General features: G+C 43.7%; 1 protein-coding gene across 2 annotated transcripts; it reads right to left on the bottom strand.

Annotated features, from left to right (window-relative positions):
* Positions 1-4,697: 4,697 nt before the first annotated feature.
* comta (catechol-O-methyltransferase a) lies at positions 4,698-25,324 on the bottom strand. 2 transcript variants are annotated; one of them, XM_029723952.1, is made up of 6 exons: positions 25,023-25,324; positions 8,428-8,599; positions 8,124-8,241; positions 7,518-7,711; positions 7,221-7,352; positions 4,698-7,109 (listed from the first exon to the last, which is right to left on the bottom strand). In XM_029723952.1, exons 2-6 carry the CDS (start codon positions 8,596-8,598, stop codon positions 6,930-6,932), a joined length of 795 nt encoding a protein of 264 aa, XP_029579812.1. In that variant the 5' UTR covers position 8,599; positions 25,023-25,324; the 3' UTR covers positions 4,698-6,929. The 2 variants fall into 2 exon arrangements, with proteins under 2 accessions (XP_029579812.1, XP_029579811.1); XM_029723951.1 differs by lacking the exon at positions 25,023-25,324 and adding an exon at positions 19,239-19,538.
* Positions 25,325-25,329: the final 5 nt, after the last annotated feature.

Raw genomic sequence — 25,329 nt, 5'->3', positions numbered from 1 at the left:
CTTTTGTACCTGTTTCCTCCAGCATCTTCACAAGGTCCTTTGCTGTGGTCCCGTGTGGCTCAGTTGGTAGAGCATGGTGTTTGCAATGCCAGGGTTGTGGGTTCAATTCCCACGGGGACCAGTACGGAGAAGAAAAAAAATGTATGAAATGTATGCATTCACTACTGTAAGTCGCTCTGGATAAGAGCATCTGCTAAATGACTAAAATGTAAATGTAAATGCTGTAGTTCTGGGATTGATTTGCACTTTTCGCAACAAAGTACGTTCATCTCTAGGAGACAGAACACATCTCCTTCCTGAGCGGTATGACGACTGCGTGGTCCCATGGTGTTTATACTTGCGTAATATTGTTTGTACAGATGAACGTGGCATCTTCAGGCATTTGGAAATTCCTCCCAAGGATGAACCATACTTGTGGAGGTCAAAACTATAGTTTGTTATGAAGACATTTGTGGAGTGGTTGAAAAACTAGTTTTAATGACTCCAACCTAGTGTATGTAAACTTCCGACTTCAACTGTATATGTCTCTGTTAACGTTGAAAAACATGCTTCTCCCTCTAATAGCATCCTGACTGGTTGCATCACTGCCTGGTACGGCAATTGCTCGGCCTCTGACTGCAAGGCACTACAGAGAGTAGTGCGTACGGCCCAGTACATCACTGGGACTAAGCTGCCTGCCATCCAGGCGGTGTCAGAGGAAGGCCCTAAAAATTGTCAAAGATCCCAGCCACCCCAGTCATAGACTGTTCTCTCTATTACCGCATGGCAAGCGGTACCGGAGTGCCAAGTCTAGGAAAAAAAGGCTTCTCAACAGTTTTTACCCCCAAGCCATAAGACTTCTGAACAGGTAATCAAATGGCTACCCGGACTATTAGCATTGTGTTCCCCCCCAACCCCTCTTTTTACGCTGCTGCTACTCTCTGTTTATCATATATGCATAGTCACTTTAACTATACATTTATGTACATACTACCTCAATTGGGCCGACCAACGAGTGCTCCCGCACATTGGCTAACCGGGCTATCTGCATTGTGCCCCGTCACCCACTACCCAACACCCCCTCTTTTACGTTACTGCTACTCTCTGTTCATCATATATGCATAGTAACTTTAACCATATCTACATGTACATACTACCTCAATCAGCCTGACTAACCGGTGTCTGTATGTAGCCTCGCTACTTTTATAGCCTTGCCACTGTATATAGCCTGTCTTTTTGCTGTTGTTTTATTTCTTTACCTACCTATTGTTCACCTAATACCTTTTTTTGCACTATTGGTTAGAGCCTGTAAGTAAGCATTTCACTGTAAGGTCTACACCTGTTGTATTCCGCGCACGTGACAAATAAACTTTGATTTGATTTGAATATTTGCTTGGACACGTCACATAGTATTATGTTCATTGCGTGTTTGTTAGGTAACTTTTCTCAGAAAGGTATTTGTATTTATTAAGGATCCCCATTACTTCCTGCCAAGGCAGCAGCTATTCTTCCTGGGGTTTATTATGGATCCCCATTAGTTCCTGCTTAGGCAGCAGCTACTCTTCCTGGGGTCCAGCAAAATGTAGACAGTTATATACAATTTAAAAAACATTGCAATACATTTCATAACAGATTTCACAACACATTACGTGTGTGCCCTCAGGCCACTACTCTACTACCACTTATCTACAACACAAAATCCATGTGTACCTGTGTGTATAGTGCTATGTTATCGTGTGTGTGTCTGTGTGTGTCTTTTCACAGTCTGCCCTGTTCCATAAAGTGTATTTTTTTAATCAATTTTTTATTTGTATTTTTATCTGATGTTACTGCTTGCATGAGTTACTTTATGTGGAATAGAGTTCCATGTAGTCATGGCTCTATCTAGTACTGTGTGCCTCCCATAGTCTGTTCTGGACTTGGGGACTGTGAAGAGACCACTGGTGGCCTTGTGAGGTATGCATGGGTGTCTGAGCTGTGTGCTAGTAGTTTAAACAGACAGCTCAGTGCATTCAACATTTCAATACTTCTTACAAAACAAGGGTTGATGAAGTCAATCTCTCCTCTACTTTGGCCAGAAGAGATTGAGATGCATATTATTAATGTTAGCGCTCCATGTACATTTAAGGGCCAGCCGTGCTGCCCTGTTCTGGGCCAATTGTAATTTTCCCTCTTTGTGACAGCTGACCACACGACTGGACAGTAGTCCAGCCTGTAGGACCTGCCTTGTTGATAAAATTGTTAAGATGGCAGAGCAGTGCTTTATTATGGACAGACCTCTCCCCATCTTAGCTACTGTTGCATCAATATGTTTTTAGCATGACAGTTTACAATCCAGGGTTACTCCAAGCAGTTTCGTTTCCTCAACTTGCTCAATTTCCACATTATTCATTACACGATTTAGATGAGGTTTAGTGAATGATTTGTCCCAAATACAATGCTTTTAGTTTTAGAAATATTTAGGACTATTCTTTCTTAACACCCATTCTAAAACTGATTGCAGCTCTTTGTTAAGTGCTGCAGTGATTTCACTTCCTGTGGTAGCTGATGTGTATAATATTGAGTCATCAGCATCCAGGCTGTATCACAACCGGCTGTGATTGGGAGTCCCATAGGGCAGCGCACGATTGGCCCAGTGTTGTCCGGGTCTGGCCGGTGTAGGCCGTCATTATAAATAAGAATTTGTTCTTAACTGACTTGCCTAGTTAAATAAAGGTTAAATAAGCAATATTTAAAAAAAAAAGCATACATAGACACACAGGCTTTACTCAGAGCCAGTGGCAGGTCATTAGTAAAGATTGAAAAAAGTAAGGGGCATAGACAGCTGACCTGGGGAATGCCTGACTCTAACTGGTTTATGTTGGAGAGGCTTCCATTAAAGAACAACCTCCGTTAGACAAGTAACTCTCAATCCACGATATAGCGGAGGGTGTAAAGCCATAACACACGTTTTTCCAGCAGCAGATTATGATCGATAATGTCAAAAGTTGCACTGAAGTCTAACAAAACAGCTCCCACAACTGTTTTATCAATTTTTCTCAGCCAATAATCAGTCATTTATGTAAGTGCCGTACATGATGAATGCCCTTCCCTATAAGTGAAACTTTGGTTTTCCCAGATATGGCTACTATATTATGATCACTACATCCGATGGATTTGGATACTGCTTTAAAGCAGATTTCTGCAACATTAGTAAAGATGTGATCAATACATGCTGTTTGTAACTACCCTGGCAGGTTGACTGATAACCTGAACCAGGTTGCAGGCACTGGTTACAGTTTGAAGCTTTTTCTTGAGTGGGCAGCTTAAATGAAAGCCAGTCTATTTAGGTCACCGAGAAAATATACCTCTCTGTTGATACATTATCAAGCATTTCACACATATTATCCAGATACTAACTGTTAGAACTTGGTGGTCTATATGAGCTTCCCACAAGAATTGGCTTTAGGTGAGGCAGGTGACTTAAACAGCATTTGACATGAGATCCTTTCCAATCCCTACAGGAATATGATTCTGAACATAAACAGCAACACCTTTGGCATTCCTGCCTTTTCTGAAAATGTTAAAACCATGTATTGCTACCACTGTATTATCTAAGTGAGTTCAGAGCTAGTCAGTATATGAATGTTATCTGTTACTAGCAAGTTATCCATTTTATGAACCTTGTTTCTTAGGCTACATACAGTATGTTAACATGGGCTATCTTATTGAACCTTTATTTAACTAGGCAAGTCAGTTAAGAACAAATTCTTATTTACAATGACAGCCTAGGAACAGGCCTTGTTCAGGGGCAGAATGACAAATTTTCACCTTGTCAGCTCAGCTCAGGGATTCGATCTCACAACCTCTCGGTTACTAGTCCAACGCTCTAACCACTAGGCTACCTGCCGCCCTTTGTACGGATATGGGCCTCTTTGTACTACTCATGGAACACAAAGAAGACTTACCACTGCATACATTACCTTCAAGCTATGGTGACCAAAGTGAATATGTACAATGCTTTCAGAAAATATTCACAATCCCTGACTTGTTCCACATTTTGTTGTGTTCCAGCCTTCATTTAACATTGATTAAATGTAGTTGTTTTTGTCACTGACATACACACAATACCCCATAATGTCAAAGTGGAATTATGATTTTAGATTTTTTTTTTTACAAATGTATTAAAAATGAAAACCTGAAATGTCTTGCGTCAATAAGTATTCAACCCCTTTGTTATGGTAAGCCTAAATAAGTTAATGAGTACACATGTGCTTAACAAGTCACATAAGTTTCATGGACTCACTTTATGTGCAATAATAGTTTAAAACATGATTTCTGGAGGACTACCTCATCTCTGTACCCCACACATACAATTATCTGTAAGGTCCCTCAGTCGAGCAGTGAATTTGAAACACAGATTCAACCACAAAGACCAGGGAGGTTTTCCAATGCCTCGCAAAGGGCACCTATTGGGAAATGGGTAAAAAAAAGCAGATATTGAATATCCCTTTGAGCATGGTGAAGTTATTAATTACACTTTGGATGGTGTATTAATACACACAGTAACTACAAAGTTGTTCCTAACTCAGTTGCCGGAGAGGAATGAAACCTCTCAGGGATTTCACCATGAGTCCAATGGTGACTTTAAAACAGTTACAGAGTTTAATGGCTGTGATAGGAGAAAGCTGAGGATGGATCAACAACATTGTAGAAAAGAAGGAAGCCAGTACAGAATAAAAGAGGAGACAAGGCAGTAAGTCTTTAATTTGGGGAAAATACAACACATTACTGTGTATCACTCTACATATTCTCAACATAGTGGTGGCTGCATCATGTTATGGGTATGCTTGTAATCATTAAGGACCGGTGAGATTTTCAGGATAAAAAAGAAATGGAATGGAGCTAAGCACAGGCAAAATCCTAGATGCAGTCTAATTGCCTCTACCCTGACCGACAGTCCCCTCACCCTATCACCAACCACCATCCCCTCTCCAATCCCCCTCCAGCAGAGGCGGGACTCCAGCTCCTTCACAACCTTTAAATACCCACACCTGTCACTAATCAGTGTGGCAGATCTTACCATTTCTGTTTGTAAGTGGTATGCTACAAGACACATTTTCTCTTGTAACACTTTCCTTTGTGTATTTGGATGTTTATGACCAAGTAACCATCCCATCCTTACATCCTCAACCATGTTATCATCTGTCATCATTATCTTCAACAATTTAACTGAAATAATAAACCACAATCTCTAATGGGATCTGCACCACGCCCTAACTCAAACCAACAGTTACAGCAAGATACAGTCCTTTTACCACCACAACTCAGATCAGTTTTTACACTAGAGAAAAACCTGGTTCAGTCTGCTTTCCACCAGATACTAGAAGATGAATTCACCTTTCAGCAGGACAATAACCTAAAACACAAGACCAGATCTACACTGGAGTTGCTTGTTCCTGAATGGCCGAGTTACAGTTTTGACTTAAATCTACTTGAAAATCTCTGGCAAGACCTGAAAATAGTTGTGTAACAATGATTAACGACCAATTTGACAGCTCTTGAAGGATTCTGAAAAGAATTCTAGGAAAATGTCCAGGTGTGGAAAGCTCTTAGAGGCGTACCCAGAAAGACTCACAGCTGTAATCGCTGCCAAAGGTATAAATGAGATATTTCTGTATTTCATTTTCAATACATTTGCAAGCATTTCTAAAAACATCTTTTCACTTTTTTATTATGGAGTTTTGTGTGTAGATGGGTGAGAAAAACAATCAATTTTATTGATTTTGAATTCAGGCTGTAACACAACAACATGTGGAATAAGTCAAGCGGTATGAATACTTTTTGAAGGCACTGTAACCGACCTGATGTTTCTGTAATGATCAATTCTGTAATGATCCTAGGATGTGCATGTTGTTTAAGTTAGAGAGATGTAAATGTAGGTTTGGCAAGGTATTCTTCTGAGCACGACCCATCCTTTGCGATGTTAATAAAGACATTAATTGGATTTAAGCATTTGTCCTTTGTTCTCAATATCTTCATTATCATCACAACTCCCAACCCTTCATTACAAAGATGGGTTCAAAATAATCTGAGTAAAATCCATCATTAAAAATATGAATGTTCAGCAAATCTTGCAAGTATTAAACAATTGATGCCTGACAAGCAAGGTTTGCAATTGATAAATTAAATTATAGGGCAGCAGGTAGTCTAGCGGTTAAGAGCGTTGGGCCAGTAACTTGGTGAAAAATCGACCGATGTGCCCTTGAGCAAGGCACTTAACCCTAATTGCTCCTGTAAGTTGCTCTGTATAAGTGTCAGCTAAATGACTAACATGTAATATACAACAATTTTACAAAATGTGAAGCATAAAGAATATAATGTAAAGCACTGCCTTTTACTGTAATCACATCAGAAATATGGTAATAAGATGACATCCTGATTTTATTCATCTTGGTTTGACTCCTATTACACAACACTAAGTAGTTTTAAACTGTCAAATAAAGGCTTTGTGAATAGGGACAATACACCCGCCCTTCCTTTTGTGCTCCACTATGGTAGACGGAAGGATACAGAGAGCTCAATTCAATTAAACCCACATTGCAGAATTTACGCAGTAGTGTCAAAATGGTGCTGGGTCCTCTAAAAGTAGCAGGTAGACCTTCCTTACAGATAGGTCAGTGCTATCCGGAATACTTGGGATGTCCCTACCATAAAATTTAACTCTAACCTTAACCCTTACCCAACCTTAACCTTAACACTTACCCTAACCATAACCATTTTAAATGTCAACTTCAATGGAGCAGGGACGTCCCAAGGATCCCATTTGCACAGACCCTTTCAGATAGATGTTTTGTTTTCACAGTGCCACTCCTTAGTGTGTACATGGGCAGTAGGTAAGTAAACAAAGATACTGGATAAACATAGGTGCAGTAGGTGTTATTGAATGTGAACCAAGGCCTGTCACGTCTTTATCCCAAGAACACAGATTTCTCCAGGCCATCCTCCACTTTAGTGTACTCCAGGTGGGATTTGAAATATTTGCTCTCGTACCGGGGGCTGTTTCTGACATATTCCAAGTAGTCAGGGGTTCCAGGACAGATGACATTGTCTGCTAGCAGTATGGATCCTTTCCTCAGCAGCTGACACTCCTGACGAAAGACGCAAAGGAACAAGGGAAGAATTGGCTGCTGTTCATTTTCATGCAAAGAAATACAGTACATATACAGGGTAATTGCAGACATATACAGCTGTTTTTTTACCTCCAGAAGTTTGGTATCAGGCAGGTAGCGGTCTTTCCAGTGGTCCAAGAAGACAAAATCAAACGTTTTAATCCCAAATAGCTCCTGCATCTTGGGGATTAGATCTCCTGAGGCTCCTTCCACCAGACAAATCTGCCAAAACATCATGGGAGTTTTAATAACATAAATATGATTGACTCTATCTACTGTATACCTGTTTGAAATTCAGTCAACACACCAGAGCAATGTTTAAGCATACATTAAAAACCACAATGTGTGTTCTATTGAATTCAGCCCGTCTGTCCATAGCACCCTCACCTTGTCCTGGAGCCCAGAATACTCAATGATCTGACGAGCCACAGCGGCATAGTCTGGGTTGAACTCCAGGGTAATGAGCTTGGTGCCAGGGGGCAGCAGGCGGGCAATACGAACAGTGGAATAACCACAGTACGTACCCAGCTCTAGGGCAGTGGATGGACTAACCTCGCACACCACAGAGTCCAAGATGGCCCCTAAATACACAGACAGGACAATAATGTGACTAATATAACTACACAGTTCTTTGTGTAGTTTCCTAGGTAACATACGGCATATTACCACATACCAGTATATATTCAAAAGTAACCAGTTATTTGACTGACTGTGTTTGTGGCATGTGCTTCTGGCACGTGTCTGTGTGTCAAGTACCCCTCTATGCACGTGAAGTCATGCAGATGTCTTATTGACCCAGAGAAACTGTACATTCATGACTGAGCTTCATGATAAGTCTTAAGGCTATTCTCTCACGAAACAAGATAGACTTGTAGAGGGAGGGAAGAATCCACAGGTCAACATTCAAGAGAGTGTGTAAGAACACACTGAGAGAGGAGGCAACCAGGAAATGCACACGAAAGCAGAACACAAGGAGTACAAGGTGTACAATACCTTTCTCATCTCCCACATTCATGGCCCATTCAGAATGCCTGCAGAAGTAATCGATAGTAGAGATGACACTCTGAGGGTCTCCTTTGATTGCCTTCTTCTGAACTGCTCTCAGAAGACGCTGGGCATCAGAGGGAGAATGAGGGTTTGAGTGAGAAGAAACAAAGAACCAGACCAGAAGAAACTTCTGATATTAATACAGGGGAAAGATTAAAAAAAAATCTTCTATCACTTTTCTGCATTAACAAACGAGTGAATGTAACTGAGTAAACATGAGTTCCAAAGGGTGAAAGGTCTGAAAGGTCACCTGGGGTCGGGTGGATCGGGTGAGGATATTGAGTGCCCTCTCTACAATGGCGTCGTGCCAGAGCAGGGCCAACCATGCATTGTACTGCACAGCTGCAGGGATCAACCAGGAGTACAGGACATACAGAACAGCTGCTCCGCCACAACACAAAGCCAGGAAAGACAGCAACATGCTGGGGAGGAAAAGACCAGACACACTGTTATAGGAGAGCACACTAGGGTACTGTTTCCCTATGTTTGTCCTCAGCAGGCCTCTGTAGCGACAACACTATAATAATATGTTGATTCAACCTACAATTGTAAGGCAACAAGCTACAATAGGATTGTGAGTTTGCTCAACATTTGAGAATATAGCTGAACCAACATACATTCTCAAGTTGAAATGTTCATTCAACTTCGAATCTTAAGTTGAGTGAACATACAATTCAACTTGAGAATTTATTCAACCTCATTTGGATATTTCCCAGTGTAAAATATTAAACTCTTTACATTACATAAACTACTGGTCAAAAGTTTTATAACACCTACTCATTCAAGGGTTTTTCTTTATTTTGACTACTTTCTACATTGCAGAATAATAGTGAAGACATGAAAACTATGAAATAACACATGGAATCATGTAGTAACCAAAAAAGTGTTCAACAAATCAAAATATATTTTATATTTGAGATTCTTCAAATAGCCACCCTTTGCCTTGATGACAGCTTTGCACACTCTTGGCATTCTCTCAACCAGCTTCATGAGGTAGTCACCTGGAATACATTTAAATTAACAGGTGTGCCTTCTTAAATGATAATTTGTGGAATTTCTTTCCTTCCTAATGCGTTTAAGCCAATCAGTTGTGTTGTGACAAGATAGGGGTGGTATACAGAAGATAGCCCTATTTGTTAAAAGACCATGTCCATATTATGTCAAGAACAGCTCAAATAAGCAAATAGAAACCACAGTCCATCATTACTTTAAGACATGAAGGTCACTCAATGTGGAAAATGTCAAGAACTTTGAAAGTTTCTTCAAGTGCAGTTGCAAAAACCATCAAGTGCTATGATGAAAGTGGTTCTCATAAGGACCGCCACAGCAATTGAAGACGTTACCTCTGCTGCAGAGGATAAGTTCATTAGAGTTACCAGCCCCAGAAATTACAGCCCAAGTAAATGCTTCCCAGAGTTTAAGTAACAGACACATCTCAACTGTCATTGTCGTGTGTGTAGGTGGCAGGGAAGTCAGGCGCAGGAGAAACCAACTTGGTGTAACTGGAGTAGTTTAACATATTAAAACAAACTCCAAAACCAACGTACATAAAATAAACATGGGTGAACATACCCGTCGCACACCTCTACGAAATTTACGAACACATAACCACAAACAATCTCCGACAAAGACATGAGGGGAAACAGAGGGTTAAATACACAGCATGTAATAAATGGGATTGGAACCAGGTGTGTAGGAAGACAAGACAAAACCAATGGAAAAATGGATCAATGATGGCTAGAAGACCAATGACGTCGACCGCCAAGCACCACCCGAACAAGGAGGGGTATCGACTTCGGCAGAAGTTGTGACAGTACCCCCCCCTTGATGCGCTGCTCCAGCAGTGCGTCGACACCGGCCTCGGGGACGACCTGGAGGACAAGGTGCAGGGCGATCCGGATGGAGACGATGGAACTCTCGCAGCAGGGAAGGATCTAACACATCCTCCACCGGAACCCAGCATCTCTCCTCCGGACCGTACCCCTCCCAGTCCACGAGGTACTGAAGGCCCCTCGCCCGACGTCTCAAATCCAGGATGGATCGAACGGAGTACGCCGGGGCCCCCTCAATGTCCAGAGGGGGCGGAGGAACCTCCCGCACCTCTGCCTCCTGGAGCGGGCCAGCCACCACCGGCCTGACGAGAGACACATGGAACGAGGGGTTAATGCGGTAATGGGGGGAAGCTTTAACCTATAACATACCTCGTTCACTCTCCTCAGGACTTTAAACGGCCCCACAAACCGAGGACCAAGCTTCCGGCAGGGCAGGCGGAGGGGCAGATTTCGGAATGAGAGCCAGACCCTGTCCCCCGGTGCAAACACCGGGGCCTCGCTGCGGTGACGGTCTGCGGCAAACTTTCTGGCGCCGTACGGCGCGATGAAGGTTGACGTGAGCGGCGTCCCAGGTTTCCTCCGCGCGCCGGAACCAGTCGTCCACCGCAGGAGCCTCGGTCTGACTCTGATGCCAAGGGGCCAGAGCCAGCTGATACCCCAACACACACTGAAAGGGAGAGAGGTTAGTGGGGGAGTGGTGGAGTGAGTTCTGGGCCATCTCTGCCCAGGGCACGAACGCCGCCCACTCCCCCGGCCGGTCCTGGCAATAAGACCTCAGAAACCTACCCACATCTTGGTTTACTCTCTCCACCTGCCCGTTACTCTCAGGGTGAAAACCCGAGGTAAGGCTGACCGAGACCCCCAGACGTTCCATGAACGCCTTCCAGACCCTTGATGTAAACTGGGGACCCTGATCAGACACTATATCCTCAGGCACCCCGTAGTGCTGGAAGACGTGTGTAAACAGAGCCTCCGCAGTCTGCAGAGCCGTAGGGAGACCGGGCAAAGGGAGGAGATGACAGGACTTAGAAAAACGATCCACAACGACCAGGATCGTGGTGTTACCTTGAAGGTGGAAGATCGGTTAGGAAATACACCGACAAGTGCAACCACAGCCGATGTGGAACGGGTAAGGGTTGTAACTTACCTCTGGGTAGGTGTCTAGGAGCTTTGCACTGGGCACACACTGAGCAGGAGGAAACATAAACCCTCACGTCCTTAGCTAAAGTGGGCCACCAGTATTTCCCACTAAGACAGCGCATCGTCCGACCGATCCCAGGATGACCAGAGGAGGGTGACGTGTGAGCCCAGTAGATCAATCGGTCGCGGACAGCAGACGGAACGTACAGTGGGGGAAAAAAGTATTTGATCCCTTGCTGATTTTGTATGTTTGCCCACTTACAAAGAAATGATCAGTCTATAATTTTAATAGTAGGTTTATTTGAACAGTGAGAGACAGAATAACAACAAAAAAATCCAGAAAAACGCATGTCAAAAATGTTAGAGAATGATTTGCATTTTAATGAGGGAAATAAGTATTTGACCCCCTCTCAATCAGAAAGATTTCTGGCTCCCAGGTGTCTTTTATACAGGTAACGAGCTGAGATTAGGAGCACACTCTTAAAGGGATATTTTTGTTGTTATTCTGTCTCTCACTGTTCAAATAAACCTACCATTAAAATTATAGACTGATCCTTTCTTTGTCAGTGGGCAAACGTACAAAATCAGCAGGGGATCAAATACTCCCCCCCCCCCACTGTACAGACGCCCAGCTGGACACTGAGGGGGAACGGGCTCTGCACGTGACGCCCGCTGAATGTTCGCGTCCAGATCCCACACTACCGGTGCCACCAAACAAGAGGCTGGGATTATGGGAGTAGGATCTATGGACCGCCCCTCTGTGTCATACAGCTGGGACAGTGCGTCTGCCTTAACGTTCAGGGAGCCTGGTCTGTAAGAGAGGGTAAACACAAAACGCGTGAAAAACATGGCCCACCTTGCCTGGCGAGGATTCAGTGTCCTCGCCTTCCGGATGTACTCCAGATTGCGGTGGTCAGTCCAGATGAGAAAAGGGTGTTTAGCCCCCTCAAGCCAATGTCTCCACACCTTCAAAGCCTTGACGACAGCTAACAGCTCCCGGTCCCCCACATCATAGTTTCGTTCCGCCGGGCTGAGCTTCTTAGAGAAGAAGGCACAGGGGCGGAGCTTAGGTGGCTTACCCGAGCGCTGAGAGAGCACAGCTCCTATCCCAGCCTCAGACACGTCCACCTTCACTATGAATTGCAAAGAGGGATCCGGATGAGACAACACAGGAACCGAGGTAAACAGAGCCTTCAGTTGCCTAAAAGCCCTGTCCGCCCCAGCCGACCACTGCAACCGCACCGGTCCCCCCTTCAATAGTGAGGTAATGGGAGCAGCTACCTGACCAAAACCCCGGATAAACCTCCGGTAGTAATTGGCAAACCCTAAAATCGCTGCACCTCCTTCCTCCTTCACCGTGGTGGGAGTCGGCCAATTATGCACGGCTGCAATGCGGTCACTTTCCATCTCCACTCCTGACGTGGATAGGCGATACCCTAAGAAGGAGACGGACTGTTGAAAGAACAGGCATTTCTCAGCCTTGACATACAGGTCATGCTCCAACAGGCGACCAAGCACTCTGCGCACCAGGGAAACATGCTCGGCGCGTGTAGTGGAGTATATCAGAATGTCATCGATATTCACCACTACACCCTGCCCGTGCAGGTCCCTGAAAATCTCGTCTACAAAAGATTGGAAGACTGATGGAGCATTCTTCAAACCGTACGGCATGACGAGGTACTCATAATGCCCTGAGGTGGTACTAAATGCTGTCTTCCACTTGTCTCCCTCTCGGATACACACCAGGTTGTACGCACTCCTGAGATCCAGTTTAGTGAAGAAGCGCGCCCTGTGCATTAACTCAATCGCCGGGGCGATCAGAGGTAGCGGGTAATTGTACCCCACCATGATTTTATTGAGACCTCGATAATCAATGCACGGGCGCAGACCTCCATCCTTCTTCTTCACAAAAAAGAAACTCGAGGAGACGGGTGAAATGGAGGACCGAATGTACCCCTGATGCAGGGATTCGGAGACATATGTTTCCATAGCCACCGTCTCCACCTGTGACAGGGGATACACGTGACTCCTGGGAAGTGCAGCGTCTACCATGAGATTTATCGCACAATCCCCCTGTCGATGGGGTGGTAATTGAGTCGCCTTCTTTTTACAGAAGGCAAGAGCCAAATCGGCATATTCAGGGGGAATGTGGACGGTGGAGACCTGGTCTGGACTTTCCACCGTGTAGCACCAATGGAAACCCCTACACACCTACCTGAGCACTCTCGCGACCCCCCCCCCATGAGAGCCCTCTGTGGCCAAGAAAAAGTGGGGTTATGGAACGTTAGCCAAGGTAGACCCAGCACCACGGGATACGCAGGAGTGTCAATAAGGAAAATACACATTTTTTTCCTTGTGACCCCCCTGCGTCACCATACTCAAAAGAGCTGTGGCCTCCCTGATAAACCCTGACCCTAATGGTCGACTATCTAATGTGTGAACGGGGAAAGGCACATTCACGGGTACAATAGGGATCCCTAAACTATGAGCAAACGCTTGATCAATAAAATTCCCAGCCGTGCCTGAATCTACTAGCACCTTATGCGGGGAACGAAGGGGGGAAAAAATCTGGAAAAGTGACAGACACAAAAATATAGGCAACAGAGGGCTCTGGATGAGAATGGTGCCTAGTCACCTGGAGTGGCACCAGAGCGCCCTGCCTGCTACCTCGATTCCCAGAAGAACCTACCCGGCACCGACCAGCAGTGTGACCTCTGCGGTCACAGATGGTGCACGAGCAGGAACCCCCTCCGGTCTCCCTGTGCACCCTCTCTCCCAGCTTCATGGGTATAGGAGGGGGGTGCGGGAGGATGGAACCACCAGACCCCGATCTGAACGTCCGCCAGCAAGTTGTCCAGCCGGATGGACAGATCCACCAGCTGGTCGAAGGTGAGGGTGGTGTCTCTGCAGGCCAGCTCTCGACGGACGTCCTCCCGCAGACTGCAGCAGTAATGGTCGATCAGGGCTCCGTGATTCCATCCTGCACCGGCTGCAAGGGTCCTGAACTCCAGGGCAAAATCCTGGACGCTCCTCGTCTCCTGCCTCAGATGGTAGAGGCACTCACCCGCCGCTCTGCCCTCGGGTGGGTGGTCGAAGACTGCCCGAAAACGGGCGGGTGAACTCCTCATAATGGTCCAACGCCGCATCTCCTCCTCCACACACAGCGCTGGCCCATTCCAGGGCTCTCCCGGTGAGGCATGAGACGAGGGCGAAACTCTTCTCACGGTCTGATGGAACTGGGTGCACCGTGGCCAGATAAAGGTCTAATTGGAGGAGGAAACCCTGGCAGCCGGCAGTATTTCCGTCATACCCCTGAGGCATGGATATACGGATTCCACTGGGTTCAGGTTGAGAAGGGGCGCGCAGTATAGACCCCGGTTGGGCTGGTGGAGGCGCTGGAAGAACTCCCTGTCTCTCCCAGCGGTCCATATTCTGGACAACGCGATCCATGGCGGCGCACAGATGGTGAAGCTTCTTCGCTTGCTCCTGGACGCGCTCCTCCACCTCCATGTCCGGGGTATCCTCTCCTGCTGACTTCATAATTTTGGTCGGCGATTCTGTCATTGTCGTGTGTGTAGGTGGCAGGGAAGTCATGCGCAGGAGAAACCAACTTGGTGTAACTGGAGTAGTTTAACATATTAAAACAAACTCCAAAACCAACGTACATAAAATAAACATGGGTGAACATACCCGTCGCACACCTCTACAAAATTTACGAACACATAACCACAAACAATCTCCGACAAAGACATGAGGGGAAACAGAGGGTTAAATACACAGCATGTAATAAATGGGATTGGAACCAGGTGTGTAGGAAGACAAGACAAAACCAATGGAAAAATGAAAAATGGATCAATGATGGCTAGAAGACCGGTGACGTCGACCGCCGAGCACCACCCGAACAAGGAGGGGCATCGACTTCAGCAGAAGTCGTGACATCAACATCAACTGTTCAGAGAAGACTGTGTGAATCAGGCCTTCATGGTCGAATTGCTGCAAAGAAACCACTACTAAAGGACACCAATAAGAAGAGACTTGCTTGGGCCAAGAAACACGAGCAATGGACATTAGACTGGTGGAAATTTGTCCTTTGGTCTGGAGTCCAAATTTGAGATTTTTGGTTCCAACCACTGTGTCTTTGTGAGACGCGGTGTGGGTGAACTGATGATCTCCGCATGTGTATTTCCCACTGTAAAGCATGGAAGAGGAGGTGTTATGGTGTGGGGGTGCTTTGCTGGTGACACTGTCTGTGGTTTATTTAGAATTCAAGGCACCAGCATGGCTACCACAGCATTCTGCAGTGATACGCCATCCCATCTGGTTTGCGCTAAGTGGGACTATCATTTGTTTTTCAACAGGACAATGACCCAACACACCCCCAGGCTGTGTAAGGGCTATTTTACCAAGAAGGAGAGTGATGAAGTGCTGCATCAGATGACCTGGCCTCCACAATCCCCTGACCTCAACCAAATTTAGATGGTTTGGGATGAGTAGGACCACAGAGTGAAGGAAAAGCAGCCAACAAGTGCTCGCAAAAGCATTCCAGGTGAAGCTGGTTCAGAGAATGCCAAGTGTGTGCAAACCTGTCATCAAGGCAAAGGGTGGCTATTTGAATAATCTCAAATATAAAATATATTTTGATTTCGTTAACACTTTTTTGGTTACTTCATGATTCCATATGTGTTATTTCAGAGTTTTGAAGTCTTCACTATTATTCTACAATGTAGAAAATAGTCAAAATAAAGAAAAACCCTTGTATGAGTAGGTGTTCTAAAACTTTTGACCAGTAGTGTATATCATAAGGCCTTTCTTTGAAGGCCTAGATACACCCTAACGCAGTGGTCTGAAACTCCTGGTTTACAGGCCACATCAAGCCTGCAAGTCACATTATGCTGGATTGCAAAGTGATGTGTAACTCCTATTGGAATCCAACCAGAGTGAAGATATGCAACAATTGAACATTTGAAATCACCCGCAACCCGCATTGAGAATGGCTGCCAGGGAAGAGATGATTGATTATGATTATTGAGACTACCTAAATCATATAGACTGGGACAGCCATCTCAGTAACACATGGAAAAAGTCAAACTACTAACAGATTGGATTAGTTTAGAAAAATGTATGTTATTTATGTTCCATAAGATTAATCAACCAATGCAAAAACATGCAAAAACACAGGTATTGAAACAAACAATTATGAAAATCAACCTGCAATAGACCATGCTCTGGGAAATATGATAATGTTGGGTGTGGTTTTGAGCAAACATACATTTGCAATTTTACTCAACAAGCAGAGTATGTTGATTTAACGTACAATTGTAAGGCAACCAGCTGCAATAGGATTGTGAGTTTGCGCAGCATTTGGCCATATAGCTGAACCAACATACAGTGTTGCCTAACCTTCCAAAGGCAAACATGAATTTGTAATTTTACGCAACAAGCTTCTTCAAATTCAGCTCACTTCGAGCAGAGTTGTTGAGTAAACAACACATTAGCTCAAATTCTTGTCCATTTGAAGTACACTCAGCTCACAGAATAACGCTGATTAAGCAATTGGATAAATTGGCTTTGTTTTTTGTTTTTACAATGTAACTGAACAACCTCAAAATGGGTGGAAGACAAACAAAAAAAGGGTAAAGTCATGACTTTTGAAAAGGGCACTGGCCTTTGTAGTAGAGTGAATCTAACTTCATGGTGGTGCAACATGTATAGTTAAGATGAACAACATGCTAGTAAAGATTACTACAGTACTGTGCATGAAGATAAAAGACAGTCTTATGAAGATAGACAGCATGAATTATGCATATCATAAATAAAACCCTATTGGTATTGAATAGTGCTTCATTGGTGTTTGGTTAATATTTTGCAACTCCTCCTATGAATCCCGACAGAACACGACCCATATAAAATCATAAATAATTTCTAATAACCCTCTGTAGACCCAGTTAAATTGGGGCGGCAGGTAGCCTAGTGGTTAGAGTGTTGGTCCAGTAACCGAAAGGTTGCTAGATCGAATCCTTGAGCTGACAAGGTAAAAATCTGTCGTTCTGCCCCTGGACAAGGCAGTTAACCCACTGTTCCTAGGCTGTCATTGTAAATAAGAATTTGTTCTTAACTGATTTGCCTAGTTAAATATGAAATAGAACTAAAATATAAATTTCAAATGAAACTGCAGTGGAAAGAGCTGCTGGAAAGTAAGAAAAATGTGTAATGCACCACAGTCAGCTCTTTCCTTGCATGTGAAGGAAATGGTGCAATTGTTTTTCTTGGGTCTAGATGTGCTGTTTCTGCACGCATTGTGTGAAAACTGGCTTAAAGCCCAGGGTTAAGAACTGTGTCACAGTAAAGTCACAATAGGGTAATTCTGGAATTGTGGTGGTAAAGGCTATCCCTTGACTTTGACACCATGTAAAAACACTTTAAAATGACAAAAACATTACAAATAATACATTCTCTGTTTTATTTAAAACATATGTAAGTCCTTTTTACTGCAACACATCTATTTGTATGCATTGTAAAAACTATTGTGGGCGAGCAGGTTGGCCTGTCCCACTGGTGATGTGAAGAGGTGTGGTGACATATTTTGGGGATTTATATATATATATATATATATACTATTTTGAAGGCTAGACAGTGAGGAAACATATTTAATATATTGTATAGATCAATCAAAACAAAGAAGGCTATTAAAATACTTTTTTACTAGTATGATGTGTCCCTTGGTTTTATGTCATTAGTGTTACCACCTTAAAAATCACTGAATACAAAGATATGTAAGGACCTTGAGCATTCTCTCCGGTGGCAAACTGTTATCTGAGGAGGGGTCTACAAAGAAAATGATTAGCTAATCACACCCTTTTAGTATGTCATAAATGTGAGGATTCCATTGATCATTTGGTGAGTCTAGTGTCTCTTGGTGTTAGTCAATTTAAATGAAGGGAAATAACATTGTGACCAAAATTATTAATGATATCACTTTAGTAAATCATTTTTAAAGGAAGGATGACCTTAGATTTGAGCATTTGTGGCATCCGTTTCAGAAAATCCAAACTTTCCTAAAATGTGTTAATGGTGTTGCAATCATTTGTGTTATTACTCCAAAATTTAACAGATGTATATCAAACTAGTAAGGAAATCAAATTGTGCTCCTATTACAATATCAGGGTTTGGCCAATATAGAACAACAACGCAACATGTTGACAAATTAGTCCCATTACAACCCTCCCTAATTAGTAGGCAGCAATACACTTTGGACCGGAGTTTCCTTTCAGTTGTTGTTGAGGACTTAAGAGCCCACGACTTCAAAAGAACAATAGAGGTGCCTGAGAAATGTTCACACGGTGAATTAAAGACGCTATCACCCACTGGGCAAAAAAACGGGTTGAATCAATGTTGTTTTCATGTAATTTCAACAACAAAGAAATCTATCAACATAAGGACATTTCGTATTTTTTTGTCACCCAACTTTTAACCTAAATCCAATGACATGGGGACATTTGTTGTTGATTTCAACTTGAATTCACAACTCAAACAAATATTAATTGAAAATAGACGTTGAACTGAGCAGGTAGATGAGATAGGAGCAATAGCAGAAGCAGTAGCAGAAAGGCGGTGAGGAATCTGTCAGCCGAGACAATATTAGTTTACACACGGATAATAAAGCATGTGATGATTTTATACTAATCTCTTTGGGGGAGGTTGAAGTCATGTTCAAGCTTCATTACATGGCCAAGTAAAAATATTTATCTCTGCAAATTACCAAGAAAAAAAATATATTTCATGCAATATCAAATATATCTATATATATTATATACATATGAATTTTAAGTAATTCTACACTAACATATTATACATGTTCTCAGATGTCAGTAAGCTCTCTTTCAGGTCATGGCAAAGCACCACAAACAACACTGTTATTGTGGTGGGGGGAGTTTCAAGTTAACATTTTTCACATTTTCTAAACAGCAACACACACACACAGAAAGCAATCTCACCATGGCTTTTCATGGAATTTAACACAACAAAGAAAGGACAGGCAAACTGTTGAACATAATTCTGAAACATAATTTCCAATAGAGCCATATCTTACTTCCTGCTGATGTCTCCACGCTCAGAGCTGCTTCTCCACAACCTCTTATCGTTTGTTGCCTATTTCCCCTTTAAGTCCCTCACCACATTACAGGGCATACTCCTCTCTCACTCCTCTCTCACTCTCTCTCACTCGCTCTTTCGCTCTTCCCCTCGCACTGTTCTCTCTCGCTATTACTCTCCCAGGCAGCTTTGACGTGAGCTGAAAGGAATGTGCAGCTTTAGGTCAAACTGCAGAGCTTGGCTCAGTTGCACACACACAGTGACATAGCATAAGCCCCAAAACACACCCACACAAAGAGAGAAAGGCTAATCAACAGCCAACTGGGCAGAGTTTTAAATCCCTCTTTAGCCAATCATGCAATAATCCTATCTCTCTCTTTCTTCCTCTTGCCATGCTCCTCTCTCTGTCATCCTCTCTCTCTCTTTCTTCTCTTGCCATGCTCCCCTCTCTCTCTATCTTCTCTTGCCATGCTCCTCTCTCTCTCATCCTCTCTCTCTATCTTCTCTTGCCATGCTCCTGTCTCTCTCTTCCTATCCTATCTCTCGATTTCTGCCCCTCCCCCCTCTCCACCCTCCCCTTACTACAGTAATTCAAACATTCTGTAAAATAGAGAGAGCAGCAGGAGAACTACACCCTGTATGGACTGCATTTTGTCACATTCAGGATATGCCTGAATGGAAACAGCTTGAATAACACTTCATTATTACAACAAAATGAGAAGAAAAGAAAAACAGTCTTGAAACATAAAATATGAAAACATGGTTAAAATAGAATCAATAATGGCAGTTGGGCAGTGGGAATGGCAGTTACATGTAAGTGTCCCTGGATGCTGTTTTGCAGACCACCATACCCTGCCTGACCTTATGGGCCTCTACCAGGAGGGCCAGAGGGTGGAGAGGCACAGCATCATTCTCTCTCTGTACCTGCCATCCGCAATCTCCATCACACTTGAACACAGATGCTCCCTCCCAGCCAGCGCATCCCCACACACTGGAAAAACACACACTGTTATTATGTGAGATTGCCTGTAAAACATGATAGCAAAACACATGCTACACTTTTGATAATAATCTCTATTTAATTAATATGCTGCATTGTAGTGCATTTCCACCTGTAATAAATAATAATACTGTACTGTCATTATCTGCAGCATAGAGAGATAAATCCAGTTTTTCCCACTGTGTATTTCATGAAGCTGCCGCTAGCCTTATTGCTTGTGTGATATTGATACACACACACACACACACACACACACACACACACACACACACACACACACACACACACACACACACACACACACACACACTAGGCTATTGATATTTTATTCTGAGCCTAGTCCAGACTAAACAGTGACTTCTTGTGGCCAGTGGATGTATCATCCTATGATACTGCACTCCAGGTTGACATTTGCATGTTTACTTAGCTACTCGGTCCCAGTGTTTTTCATTATTCCGATTAATAAACCATCTATAGCACTGCATTTTGCTGTTGTTCTGTCCATTGAATATGTCAGTTGGAATGAGTTCTCAGCAACAACAAAAAATAAACATAAACCATAAAGCTATGTGCTCTATATAACTACAGCCCATTGCAGAGTACAGGACTTGCCAGTATTATAAGTAATACTGGGCTGCTGAGCTCAACAGTCATGCTTGGTATGTTAGCCTTAGTCTTCCAGGGTCAAGGGTTTTCCACGTTTACGGTTTTCTGTCAAGTCTCTGTGGCATGTTTAGAGAGAGGTGCTGCAGGGATGTCTCTGCCTGGACAACAACACAGGAGTGACTGACGACGTCACCATGGTTATTGAGCTAACTTTTAGGTTTGTTTTCCTATCATAGGTTATTTCAGATTGAATGAGTACTAACTTGTTTGAAACTGGCTCAGGGAATTTTTGGTCTGTGCTATCTGGGTTCCTTGGGACATACCTACCCCATTGAAGTTGAAATTCTAAAGCCATAAGCAAACAAGAAAATGCTAATCTAGTGACCGGGGACTTAAATGCAAGAAAACTGAAATACGTTTTACCTCATTTCTACCAGCATGTCACATGTGCAACTGGAGGGAAAAAACTCTAGATTACCTTTACTCAGTTACCTACACACAGTGACACGTACAAACCTCTCCCTTGCCCTCCAATTGGCAAATCTGACCATAACTCTATCCTTCTAATTCCTGTTTACAAGCAAAAACTAAAACAGGAATTACCAGTGACACGCTCAATACGGAAGTGGTCCAATGAAGCGGATGCTAAGCTACAGGAATGTTTCGCTAGCACAGACTTAAATATGGTCCGGGATTCATCTGACAGCATTGAGAAGTATACCACATCAACGGCTTCATTAATAAGTGTATCGATGACTTCGTCTCCACAGTGATTGTACGTACATATTCCAACCAGAAGCCATGGATTACAGGCAACATCCGCACTGAGCTAAAGGTTAGAGCTGCCGCTATCAAGGAGTGGGACACTAATCCGGACGCTTATAAAAAATCCTGCTATGCCCTCCGACGAACCATCAAACAGGCAAAGTGCCAATAGAGGACTAAGATCGAATCCTACTACACCGGCTCTGACGATTGTTGGATGTGGCAGGGCTTGCAAACTATAACGGATTACAAAGGGAAACCCAGCCATGAGCTGCCCAGTGACACGAGCCTACCAGATCAGCTAAATGCTTTCTATGCTCGCTTCGAGGCAAGCAACACTGAACCATGCATATGTGCACCAGCTGTTCCGGACAACTGTGTGATCACGCCATCCATAGCCGGTGCGAGTAAGACCTTTAAACAGGTTAACATTCACATGGCTGCAGGGCCAGACGGATTACCAGGATGCATACTTAGCGCATGAGTTGACCAGCTGGTAAGTTTCTTCACTGACATCTTCAACCTCTCCCTGACCCAGTCTGTAATACCTACATGTTTAAAGCAGACCACCATAGTCCGTGTGCCCAAGAACGCCAAGGGAACCTGTCGCCCTGTAACTATCGCCCTGTAGCACTCACATCTGTAGCCATGAAAGGCTTTGAAAGGCTGTTCATGGCTCACATCAACACAGTCTTGCTACCACAGAGGTAGCAAGACTGTACTTCAAATCGATGATACTCCCCCACTTAACATACTGCTTGACTAGTTGGACCCAAGCTTGCTATACAACATTAAAACCTATTCAGTCTGTCTACAAACAGGCTCTCAAAGTGCTCGATAGGAAGCCCAATAGCCATCATCACTATTACATCCTCAGAAAGCATGAGCTCCTGAGTTGGTAAAATCTGGTGCAATACACCGACGCATGTCTTGTATTCAAGATCCTAAATGGCCTAGCTCCCCCTCCACTCAGTATTTTTGTTAAACAGAAAATCCAAACATATGGCAGTAGATCCACAAGGTCTGCCATGAGAGGTGACTGTATAGTTCCCTTAAGGAAAAGCACCTTTAGTAAATCCGCTTTCTCTGTGAGAGCGTCCCATGTCTGGAATACACTGCCATCAGACACACATAACTGCACCACATATCACACTTTCACAAAATGCATGAAGACATGGCTAAAGGTCAATCAGATTTGTGAACATAATCCCTAGCTGTGTATTGCCGCTTTCCATGTTGTCTGTTGTCTGTAGCTTGTGAGGTGTGGAAACACTGTTGTTTTTATGGATTTTGTCTTGTTGCTTTTTGTTCTATGTTGCTCTGTATGTATGCTACATCTTGCTTGTCCTATGTTGCTCTGTCTGTATGCTATGTCTTGCTTGTCCTATGTTACTCTGCGTGTGCTCACTGTTCTATGATTGTCTATATTGTAATTGTTTTTAATAACCTGCCCAGGGACTGCGGTTGAAAATTAGCCGGCTGGCTAAAACCGGCACTTTTACTGAAACGTTGATTAATGTGCACTGTCCCTGTAAAAATAAAATAAACTCAAACTCAAACACCCTCATCCCAGACAACATGGACCCACTCCAATTTGCATACCGCCCCAACAGATCCACAGATGATGCAATCTCTATTGCACTTCACACTGCAATTTCCCACCTGGACAAAAAGAACACCTACGTGAGAATGCTGTTCATTGACTACAGCTCAGCGTTCAACACACCAGTGCCCTCCAAGCTTATCACTAAGCTAGGGACCCTGGGACTGAACACCTCTCTCTGCAACTGGATCCTGGACTTCCTGATGGGCCACCCCAGGTGCTGTGGGTAGGCAACAACACATCCGCCACGCAAGACTCCAACCCCATCATTAAGTTTGCCGACGACGCAACGATGGTAGGCCTGATCACCGAGGTCAGAGACCTGGCAGTGTGGTGCCAGGACAACCTCTCCCTCAACGTGAGCAAGACCAAGGAGCTAATCGCGGACTTCAGGAAACGGAGGGCTGAGCACACCCCCATTCAGATCGACAGGGCTGTAGTGGAGCGGGTCGAGAACATCAAGTTCCTTGGTGTCCACATCACTAAGGACCTATCATGGTCCAAACACACCAATAAAGTTGTGAAGAGAGAACGACAATGGCTATTCCCCCTCTGGAGGCTGAAAAGATTTAGCAATGGACCTCAGATCCTCAAAAAGTTCTAAACTTGGACCATCGAGAGCATCCTGACTAGTTGCATCACCGCTTGGTATGGCAACTGCTCGGCATCCAACCGCAAGACGCTATAGAGGGTAGAACTCTATACCAGGCGGTGTTAGAGGAAGGCCCTAAAAATTGTCAAACACTCCAGGCACTGAAGTCATAGACTGTTCTCTCTGCTACCGCACAGCAAGCGGTACCGGAGCCCCAAGTCTGGGACCAAAAGGCTCCTTAACAGCTTCTACTCCCAAGCCATAAGACTGCTGAACAGTTAATCAAATGGCTACCAGGACAATTTGCATTGAACCCTTATTTTATTATAATAATTGTTTGCACTGAGTCTCTTGCACAGGCTCAATGTATACTCAATGGACTCTAACCACACACATACCACACTGACACTCCAACACACACACCCTGCTGCTACTCTTTGTTTATTATCTATGCCAAGTCACTTTACCCATACCGACATGCACATATTACCTCAATCACCTCGTACTCCTGCACATTGACTCTGGAACCAGTACCCCTTGTATATAGCCTCCTTATTGTTTTTACATTTACTTTTTATTTTATTTAAACAGGCAAGTCAGTTAAGAACAAATTCTTCTTTAAAATGACAGCTTATCCCGGCCAAACAAGGACGATGCTGGGCCAATTGTGCGCCGCCCTATGGGACTCCCAATCACAGCCGGATACGATACAGCCTGGATTCGAACCAGGGACTGTAGTGATGCCTCTTGCACTGAGATGCAGTGCCTTAGACTTCTGCACCACTCGGGCACTCATTGTTTTACTGTTTTTCCTTTTGTTTATTTAGCAAATGTTTCTTACTAACTTTTTTAAAACTCTGCATTGTTAGTTTAAGGGCTCGTAAGTAAGCATTTCATGGTAAGGTCTTCACCTGTTGTATTCGGCTCATGTGACAGATACAATTGAATTTGACATTTAAAATGGTTACGTTAAGGGTTAAGGTTAGGCAAGGGTAATGGTTAGGGTAGGGGTTAAGGTTAGTGTTTAGGGCAGGCATGCCAAGGATCCCGGATAGCACTGACCGGGAATTTTTGCAACCAATCACCCAAGTTCTTCCATATTGAGATCATTATAATGAATTGATCAGTTATCTCCAGTGTTTGTTTATTTACAACATTGAAATTGTGCATGCTACAATCCAATGCAGATGTATCTGCTATATATACCTATACCTACCTTTAACTACCATGTAAAAGGTCTTCAGAGGTTTAACGCTCATTTGAAACCCTATTTCCTGCGTCTTTTAGCGTTTTTACAGGTCAACACGTAGAAGTTCAGCAGATGTAAACATTTACGTCAATCCCCTATTCACAAAGAACGGTTTTTGCTCGTTCTTACCGGGGCAACATTCAGTTGCCAAACGTTGTCGAACGTTGCAGACAGAAATTAAATTAATAGAGCCGACATGAGTCCTTGTTTTACAAGCCAGAGAAGCATGTTTCTTCTATATATCACATGTCTATCTTAATGTTCCAAAACGCTG

Source organism: Salmo trutta, chromosome 30 (assembly GCF_901001165.1).
Source record: "Salmo trutta chromosome 30, fSalTru1.1, whole genome shotgun sequence".
NCBI classification, from domain to species: domain Eukaryota; kingdom Metazoa; phylum Chordata; class Actinopteri; order Salmoniformes; family Salmonidae; genus Salmo; species Salmo trutta.
Note: the sequence above shows the minus strand (reverse complement) of the source record. Positions and strands in the feature narration are given on the sequence as shown.